At 50.9% G+C, this 9,181-nt stretch overlaps 3 protein-coding genes across 3 annotated transcripts; 2 read left to right on the top strand and 1 right to left on the bottom strand.

Moving 5' to 3' along the window:
- Positions 1-2,280: 2,280 nt before the first annotated feature.
- Positions 2,281-5,009, top strand: CC1G_13261 (peptide transporter PTR2B). Its single transcript, XM_001841477.2, has 12 exons — positions 2,281-2,582; positions 2,634-2,793; positions 2,847-2,950; positions 3,006-3,102; positions 3,197-3,272; positions 3,344-3,409; positions 3,470-3,654; positions 3,711-3,816; positions 3,872-4,070; positions 4,127-4,478; positions 4,546-4,715; positions 4,785-5,009. Exons 1-12 carry the CDS (start codon positions 2,377-2,379, stop codon positions 4,885-4,887), a joined length of 1,824 nt encoding a protein of 607 aa, XP_001841529.1. The 5' UTR covers positions 2,281-2,376; the 3' UTR covers positions 4,888-5,009.
- A 170-nt stretch (positions 5,010-5,179) lies between these two features.
- Positions 5,180-5,971, bottom strand: CC1G_13260 (hypothetical protein; the record flags this gene model as incomplete). Its single annotated transcript, XM_001841476.1, has 2 exons — positions 5,180-5,737; positions 5,804-5,971. 2 exons carry the CDS (start codon positions 5,969-5,971, stop codon positions 5,180-5,182), a joined length of 726 nt encoding a protein of 241 aa, XP_001841528.1.
- An 858-nt stretch (positions 5,972-6,829) lies between these two features.
- Positions 6,830-7,768, top strand: CC1G_13259 (hypothetical protein; the record flags this gene model as incomplete). Its single annotated transcript, XM_001841475.2, has 1 exon — positions 6,830-7,768. One exon carries the CDS (start codon positions 6,830-6,832, stop codon positions 7,766-7,768), a length of 939 nt encoding a protein of 312 aa, XP_001841527.2.
- Between the last annotated feature and the right edge of the window lie 1,413 nt (positions 7,769-9,181).

Raw genomic sequence — 9,181 nt, 5'->3', positions numbered from 1 at the left:
CACAGTTCTAAAGCTGGGTACGGCGAAGAAACAGCCCGGGGAGCGGTGAAGGATATGATTCTCTCACAGGTGAAGGAGGAAGCGGAGAGGAGGGTGTGGGTGCCTGTGTATCCCGAGTACGAGTACGATGAGGATGGGTTGAGAGATTAGTGCATGGAAAGGCGGGGTATCGACGAGTTTGGGGCGAGAATCGAGCATGTAGGGAGGACGAGACGAAGATTGAAGGAGGATGGGAGGCAGATGGAGGGATGATGAATCGAGGATTTGATGATTTTTGCGTGGATCACTTAGTAGGGAGGACTAGGTCGACACGAACGTTGGTGACTGTGTCTGAAGAGAAGATCGTGGAAAACCATCGTTAGGACGCTTTTCTATAAATGTGGACGTGAGGTAAGGAGACGGACCTATATCAACGAGCCTCTATCAATGTACTTGTACCATACCTATGTCGCGAACCTATTTTGAATGAATTGTGGTGTACTGCAGGAGATTAATGATGCGAAGATAAGAGATTATGAGAATTAGGCGAGAGTTTCGGAAGGCTGAGGCTTGGATTCGGGACTCTCGGATAACGACGGCTGGAGGAGCATTGGGGACTGTCTGGAAAGAGGAACGGGAAGAACCATTGTCAAAACGCGTGGTCGTGGAATTCGCAGGTGAGGTCGTTCGAAGGTTTCCAGACGAATGACTGTCCTCCTGTACGGCGACTTTGAATGTGCGCGTGTGGGACGAAAGTACAGGAATAGGATACGATCAGGATCGCTGTAAGAACGCGTCTCGCTGTTGAGAGCCAACGTTTATGAAGACGACCATACATGGTGCAGAAAACGAGAAGCGTTCCAGTTAGCAGTCTGGCTCGGACTGACTATACACCTCTGTAGAATAGATGAACTTCGACCCTTCGACCAGGCTTGACTTGTCCTTCAAGGAGAAGGAAACGACATACTCCTGTAGCAGCCGCCCGACATACTGCTCTGAAGTTCGTTCGACGCCAATGTTGCTGCTTGAGAGACGTGTCGCACATTTAGCTTCCTAACGCGTCCTCCAGAGTGCTATGATTGGCGCATAATCTTCAGAGGAAAACGACGTCCGATCCTGGTCGTCTATGCCCTAGATTCAATAAGCATCGGTTACCGGTAAGCCCTCGATAGACCTAGATAGATGTACTGTGGCGCCAGTTTACATATATATACCGCACGAAGCGGTATATTAGCTTTGGAAATAAGCAGTGCTTCAACGTGGTCACGGGTCTCTTGTTACGAGAGGATACATAACCACCCACATGTGCCTGTCCTCATTCATACTCGTTGTACTCATCTATACCGCTGTGAGAACGCGCCTATTCAATTTCGATGCTTTGAGCACTTGCTACATAATTATCCCCTTGCTTTCAAGTCCGTGCTTGAGGGGGTATATCTGGGTATGGAAGAACGGCGATGTCATTCCGCCTATTGCTAACCAGCGATGAGCGATGTTCAAAGGTATCTTGGGACGTGACCTGAGTAAGTTCTTCGGACGGAGCTTCGCATTGACAGGAGTGTCAAGATCTATGTCTAGCGAGTCCCTAGACCTTCCGTTGCTGCATTCTAATGGAACTCGAGCTGGATCCATAATCGATGCTCTGATAGGAAACACCTGTTCACCCTCGAGCGTTCCGATTCGGTCGATCCGTAAATAGCCCCAGAGCCACCTCAATTTCATGCGCGATAGCTCGTCGAAAAGAGACTTCCGCCTCTCTATCCTCGAGCCCAGAAGTCCCATACGTTTCGTTCCTGGTCGAAGCAACGAAGGAGAAATAAGAACTACTAACCGCGGGGTTCGAACTTCGAAACCGCCCATCAATGGCGCCATCAGGCAGCTCAATATGGTCTCTCTCGTCCTTTTTCCCAACTCCCATCCACGATGCACCCAACCAAGGTGAGACCCACATGAACACACCAGCGCGGTTAAAGGAAGCCATAGTCACACGATAAGGTATTCACTTTCCGTTGATCATATGTTGCTTTTACTTATCTTGATGTTCTCCACGTCGTCAGTTCTATAACAGGATTAGAGCCACCCGGTGAGCTTTCATAAAGCTATACACGATGCGCCAAGTGGGAAGGAGAACCCCCGCTGGGTGAATTCGAAAGTGAGCATGTGGAGCCTATCTTCGAACATGTACACCTGCCAAAACGCACCATCGTGACACGCGGGGTGTATGTCGAACTGGGTTCTTGATGGCGTATATAACAACCAGAGCTTCTCCGATAAGCTCTTCTTCTTCCATACCCAGGCCTTCCTTGCTGTGGGTACCGCCGACCTTCGTCCCTCCCCTCCTCCTCCTCCCTTGTCCCCGCACCTCGACGACGAACGCGATACTCGTTTCGTTCAGCGATGGCCGACAAGCGCGACGATAAGGTTGCGACGGAGAAGCCACCGTCGCTCGATGAGAAGACCAGTTCTCTCGACGTTGAGGAAGGCTCCAAGTACATCGATGGCTCTGAGGGCGTCACTCAGCACGAGTTCGAGACCCTCCGACACGTCTCTGACAAGTTCCCGCTGACTGCCTGGCTCGTCGTCATCGTCGAGTTTGCCGAACGGTGAGTTCCCCCTTTCCTCGAACGAAATCCATACTGATATCGACCTCCTAGATGGACATACTACGGTACCGCCAATATTTTCAACAACTACATTCGTGAGGGTCTTCCTCGTGGTTCGACCAACGGTGCCGTCGTCTTCGAGCAAGATCGCGATGGAGGTATCGCTGGTGCTCTGGGACGTGGCCAAACCGTCTCTTTCGCTATCCGAACAGTGCGTCATATGTCCAAGTCCAGTCCTCCTAAAGCGCTCTAACATCCTTACAGTTCAATACCTTCTTCGTCTACATTACGCCATTCCTTGGCGCTATCATCGCCGATACCATGTGGGGTCGTTACAAGACGATTATGGTCTTCTCCCTCGTTTGCTTGTACGTTCTTCCTCCTCCTCCTCGTTCCTTGTCTATCCACTAACGATTCCTGCAGGCTTGGTCATATCGTCCTCGTCATTGGTGCTACTCCTCCAGTTATCGCCAACAACGATGCTGCTCTGGCCGTTCTTATCCTCTCGATTCTTATCATCGTAAGTCGGCCCGCTCAGTCTCCGTTCGTAGAACATCAACTCACCCACACAATCCTCCCAATAACGTCTGCTACCAACTGCTCCACCTTCACAGGCCATTGGCGCTGGTTCGATCAAGTCTAACGTCTCTCCCATGATTGCTGAGCAATACACCGGCAAACTAAGGAAGAGTATGTCTTCTGACAACCAATTTTGCCGAAACCTTACTAACGCTTGGCTCGGCGTTCTTCTTCTATCTCAGAGACGCTCAAATCTGGCGAAACCGTTCTTATCTCACCTCACGTTACGATTCAGAGTACTTATCTCTGTGCGTATCTCTCTTTTATCCTTGAATAACGAGTTGCTGACATATTCTTACATCGAACAGGGTTCTACGCTGCCATCAATCTGGGAGCTAGCGGCGCCATCTCAGCTTCCTTCCTCGCTCGTGACCACGGTTTCTGGGTTGCCTGGCTCGTCCCTACCATCATCTTCCTGCTCGTACCCGGTGTTCTCCTCCTTGGCAAGAAGAAATATGTCGTCACTCCCCCTCGTGGTTCCATTCTGCTTGAGGTAAGTCCTCTCGTCATTGAGGTTCGCGTGGCTTTGGCATTAATCCCTGTTGTCAGACCATCCGCGTTATTCGACTGGCTATGACCCCTGCCTGGTCGCTCAATCCCGTCCAAACCATCAGGAACATCCGTGCTCCTGGCTTCTGGGAGAACGCGAAGCCCAGTTCGTCTTTTCTCAGACTCTCTTCCCCATGCCCTCGACTCACCGCGTTTGATAGGCCACTACCCACCTGGTCAAGTGCCCAAGAGCATCACATGGGACGACGAATTCGTAGGCGAAGTCGCTCGTACCTGCAACGCTTGTGGTGTCTTCCTCTTCTTCCCCTTCTTCTGGCTCTGCTACTCCCAGATCGACGGTAACCTGAGCACCACGGCCGCCGGAATGACGCTCAACGGAACACCCAACGATCTCATCCAGTGCGTACTCTCAACCTTCCTTCTTTCTGTACCACCTCCTCTAACACACCCCGTAGGAACTTGAACCCCATCGGTATCATCATCATGGTTCCCATCTTCGACAGGATCATCTACCCCTTCCTCCGTCGACGCGGTATCGACTTCACACCCATCAAACGTATCTACGTCGGCTTCCTCGTCGCCGGTCTCGCCATGGTCTACGCTGCCGTCCTCCAGTCCTTCCTCAACAAGCGCTCGCCCTGCGACAACAACCAGCCCTCCGCTTGCAAGCGCCCCGCCGACGACGGTAACGGTATGGTGCCCGACCCCGCTGATATCAACGTCTGGGTCGTCGTTGGTCCCTACCTCATGGTTGGAATGGCTGAGATCTTCGCATCGATCACGTCTCTCGAGTATGCTTTCACCAAGGTGAGCTTCCTCAGGATCGTTTAGTTCTTCGATGGATGTGTACTGACGAATTATACCTTGGATGTAGGCGCCAGCTCGCATGAAGTCCGTCGTCATGGCGTTTGCTCAGTTCCAAACCGCCGTCTCCGCCGCTATCAACTTTGCGCTCACCGCAGCCAACGCCGAGGAGAACTTTGTCTGGCTCTATGGCTCCTTCGCTATCACCGCCTGGGTTATCGGAACGATCTTCTTCTTCACGTACGTCCTTCTTACTTTAGACTCTCCTTCTTTCTGGAACAATGGCTGACGACGATATTCTACTTCTAGCTTCCGACAACTCGATAGGAACGAACATAAGCTTAACGCCATCGGAAAGGGTGAGCGTGCTGGCTTCGCTGATGAGCGACCAGATACTGCTGAGAAGTCATAACGATTTCTACAGTAGACTGTTTTGTTACGATTCTTGTTCACGATTCGATAGTTTCTGCTTTTTAACATTTGTAATGCGTTGACACGTTCTGTATGAATATCACGTTTCTTTCAAAACTGGAACTTCCGTCCCTCATCGCGAAGCCTAGCTGTTGGAATAGTTTCATAATGGTTAGACCGAAGACATCGCGTCGTAATGTCGGTTCATTAACATTAGAAGTAGTAGATATAGGTATGTAGGTGGAATAATATGGAATTTACACTAGTCTTGTCGACATCATAAAGTCGTCCAATCAGTAAACCAGAGGAATCAGCCTATACGGAACCTTCTTCGCCCACGCCACCCACTCCTTCTCAAACTCCCCCTTCATCAACCGATCCTCATTCGTCACCCTCAGCACCAGGCTAACCACAATCCCCAACAGCACCAACACCCACCCCGCCAGCAACAGCCTCACAACCAAATAATCCAAAATCCCACTCTCCCTCACCCACGAGCCCTCCACGTTACTCACAAACGCACCCGCCAGCAACATAATCAGCCCCGTATAGCTGGGATGCCTCACGATCGAGTAAGGTCCATAGTCCACAAGGACGTGGTCGGGGTGAATCGCAAGTTGGAAGGTAAAGTGACGTCCTAGCGTACGATAGGCGTACAGCCGCAGTGACCCGCCCAACCACATCATCAGCGTTCCGATGACGAAGAAGGGTTGGAGAGTGCCTATAAGCTTGGACTGGTGGATGTTGGAGGCGTGGAGGAGGCGGAGGATGGATCTCGAGATGGCAAAATCGGGGTGCGAGGTGGCGAGGATGGCGAGGACTTCGACGAGGCCTGCGAGCCAGTACATCATCTAACGAGGCGTGCAGCTACAATGAGCTTCGACCATAAAGCTATCCCGAGACAACCGTGATCATACCTTGAACATCCCGTGGAAAGGTATCACAGCCAGCGTGAAACGTTCTCTCCAATCTGGGACGAACCGCTTCTCTGGAGGTGTATGTGCATTGGGTGGAGTCAACGCCGCTCTCATCCACAGCCCATTGACGAGGATGATGGTGCACTTCGACAGGGCGAGTCGATCCATGGGCGGGGGAGGGAGATCGGAGGGGTAAAAAGGATGAGCTGTCACGAAGAGAAAGGAGCATCCGTTACTAGCCTACTTTTATATCCCAACCTTCGACAAGCCTCACAACCAGATCCGCGCTCAGGGTTTGACAGCCAGTATATGAGTTGTGGGCTCTCGTACTAGTAGCGGTGTGGGTCCGTCAAGCTAAATCCAATTCGGACCTTGCCCAACATCGAGGCTCTATGGGCTCCTCGCCAACGTCTGAGGCTGTCTTCCAGTCACTGTGGCGCCTGGTGTCGTCTCAAGGATACTATAGCTTCTAAACGAGGAGACGCCAGTTCCCAACTGCATGCCGAACGTTCTGATTTCCGACGAGGCCATAATGACAGCCCACAGGGACGACGACCATGTTCGGGAGCGTGGACGAGCTTAGCCGACTGGGATTGGGCGAGACCATGCCAGGATTTTATTTACTATTGCTGGATCGGTGATTCAAACACTCGCACTAGACCTACTGGACGGTGACCAAGATTCTGCCACTCCAACTAGGCGTGTCGTTTTCTGACATGGCTCTTTGCGTGAGCAAGGTCCAAACGAGGCTTATCCTCCGACACCTCGCAGCCAAAGTGGACTTGCAGTTGAAAACGGATGGACATATACTCCTGTTTCATCCGAGAATCGCAATTGTTATGCTCGTTCCTCGCTCTGTCTCGCTCCATCACGTCGAAAGTGTAGCAACCAGTCAAAGCGTTAAGTTCAGTGGGACATGAAGGCTGTTTGTGCTTCATTGGCATGGTCTTCCGACACGGCTTTTCGGCACCGCGCCCCAATTTTTTTTTCACCAATTAGTGCTTTGCCTAACGCCTTCAAGCGACCATGGCTCGAAGGCAAACTTCTCCGCTCCTCAACTTACCTTCAAATATCTTGGTACGGATCCTCGTCACCGTCAACGACGCTCATACTGTCCTCGTCTTCTCTCGCACCTGTCAAAAGGCCCACAGCATCGTCTTCTCTGGAAATTCGAGTGAATTCCTCTGGAAGGAGTACCACCGCCAAAGGTTTAACGATCCTAACAAGACAGCTCAAGAAAGGAGGTTCTATGGTCTACTATGTCGAGGCGAAGATCTCAATCCTCCTCAAAGCTGCAGAACGAACTGGCGACAACGCTTTATGTCTAAAATGAAGGCCTTGAAAACCATTGACGACTTCCATAACACTGCATCTCTCATTCGAACGACGACGCAAGCCCTCGAGGAGATCGCGCTCATGTTGATGAATCTTCCTGTCTTTAGGGCACCCGACTTGGACTTGGACTTCACGCTTGTGGGTAGAGCTCTCTCCGATTATCCGTTCAGCCATCCGACTTGCGAGGTACCCCGCGACTCAGCGCTCCTCCGCAACAACCTCGAGTACCAGACGCTGTATGACAGGTACCAGAATCACTACGCTAGACTACTTTGCCTGACGTCGAAACAGCTGGAGCAGTACCGAGCGATTAGGTCAAGGGGCCGCATAGTACCTCAGGAATGGGACGACGTACGCACGGAGGCGCGCTGCTTCGTCTATAACTCCCCAAACTATTCCCCAGCAACATTTTGGGGACCTATATTTGTAGACAGAACAGCCGATTGGTTAGATATCAAGTATATCATGACGATCGTCTGGATGGCAGCGTTGGAGGTACCCCAGTTCGTAATCGAAACTCCGTATCTTCCACCTGTAGGCCTGTCCGGCATTCGACCTCGATCAGCCCCTGGACCGTACAATCCTGCCGATTGGGCTGGAGTTGAAGGTAGAAACCACAGATGGCGTTGAAGCCAAATGAAATTCTGATCAAACCTTCGGGGAGGTCGTTGGAGCATGTACACCGCCAACGTACCAGCAAAGTGAGTCAGAAACGATTGAATGTTTCGACTTGCCATTGCCGAACCCTTTGTCGACAGCATATTACGAGGTACGGTATCACTGATTCAAGCTGCGATCGCTCCTGTTTTCAAAGGTTAACACCGCTCGAATATTCTCTATCAGAACTTCGTGTAAGCGTCACGTTGAAAATGGCTGACTACTTGACCAGCAAATATAACTGAACCTCCGCGTGACAGGATCCGACCAAGAAGAGACCATCGACTTGGAGCACCTTCCAACAGCACTCCGGGTATAGGGACGACCTTTCCCTTCAAGAATTTCGGCTCAAGCTTTTGACCCAACAAGAAATAAACAACGAAGTGACAACTGGAGGGTTCAAAATGTTATTGTTCGGAAACATATTCCCCGCAGCCCACGTAAATATGTGTGGATCAACGAGCACATACTGATTGTAGCCTCGAGACGAGGAGACGCCAGTTCCCAACTGCATACTGATACTCAGAGATCCGGTGAGCCCAGAATGACAGCTCACAGGGACGACGACCATATTCAGGAGCGTGGACGGGCGTAGCCGACTGAGATTGGGCGAGACCCTACCAGGATCTCACTAAGTATTGCTGGATTGGGGTCTCAAACAACTCGCAAGAACTAAGTACTGTCCAAAACTCTGTCATTCCAGCTACATGGTGTCGTTGTGTCTGACATGGATCTTTCGCGGAAAGATTAGATACAAATACACGTTCGCATTCCCGGTGTAACTCATTGTGTTCTGCTCCAACTTCGCCTTGCACATCCAAAAAAACAAAAAGAAAAAAAAAAAAAACCCTCCAGTGGAAGTAGAAAACGGATGGATGTCACCTTCAGAGCATGCGCACTGGCGTACGGCGCTAGCTTTCAAAAATAATAACCACTATCTTCATGCCTCCGTCTGACTCACTCTCTTACAGTGAATAGTCGCGGTGTATCCCAACACACGAGGGTAGAGGCAGGCTTTATGAATGTGGTTAAAGTCTAGATGGACTGGGAGAGACTGTGAACTGTGCTTTGAGCATCGACTCGGCGGATGAATTCCTATGCCTTCGCAATCAATCTCCGACTGAAATCGTGGGCGCTTATCACTCTTCCGCACTTATCACACTTCGTCGCTGAGGACATACATTTGATAAGAACAGGTCGATTACATACAGAGGTATAGACGCGTTCCAGATATCAGTCGGGGTAATAGGTCTGAGTGGGTAAATGTAAATAATAAGTTCAAACCGGACTGTGCCAAGCAAAATCGTGCATCTCAGCAGTAGACATGTATCTATCGTCTTCGTGGGGGGACCATGTACGCCTTAGCACCCGCCTCTCGTAGTCGCA

This window comes from Coprinopsis cinerea (genome assembly GCF_000182895.1).
Source record: "Coprinopsis cinerea okayama7#130 chromosome Unknown cont3.25, whole genome shotgun sequence".
In the NCBI taxonomy this organism is placed as follows: Eukaryota; Fungi; Basidiomycota; class Agaricomycetes; order Agaricales; family Psathyrellaceae; genus Coprinopsis; species Coprinopsis cinerea.
Note: the sequence above shows the minus strand (reverse complement) of the source record. Positions and strands in the feature narration are given on the sequence as shown.

Coding starts and splice junctions, on each gene's coding strand:
- CC1G_13261 (XM_001841477.2), top strand. CDS start 2,377: ATGGCCGACAAGCGCGACGATAAGGTTGCGACGGAGAAGCCACCGTCG. Junction 3,817..3,871: donor CTGGGAGAACGCGAAGCCCA/GTTCGTCTTTTC, acceptor CGCGTTTGATAG/GCCACTACCCACCTGGTCAA. Junction 4,071..4,126: donor ACACCCAACGATCTCATCCA/GTGCGTACTCTC, acceptor CACACCCCGTAG/GAACTTGAACCCCATCGGTA.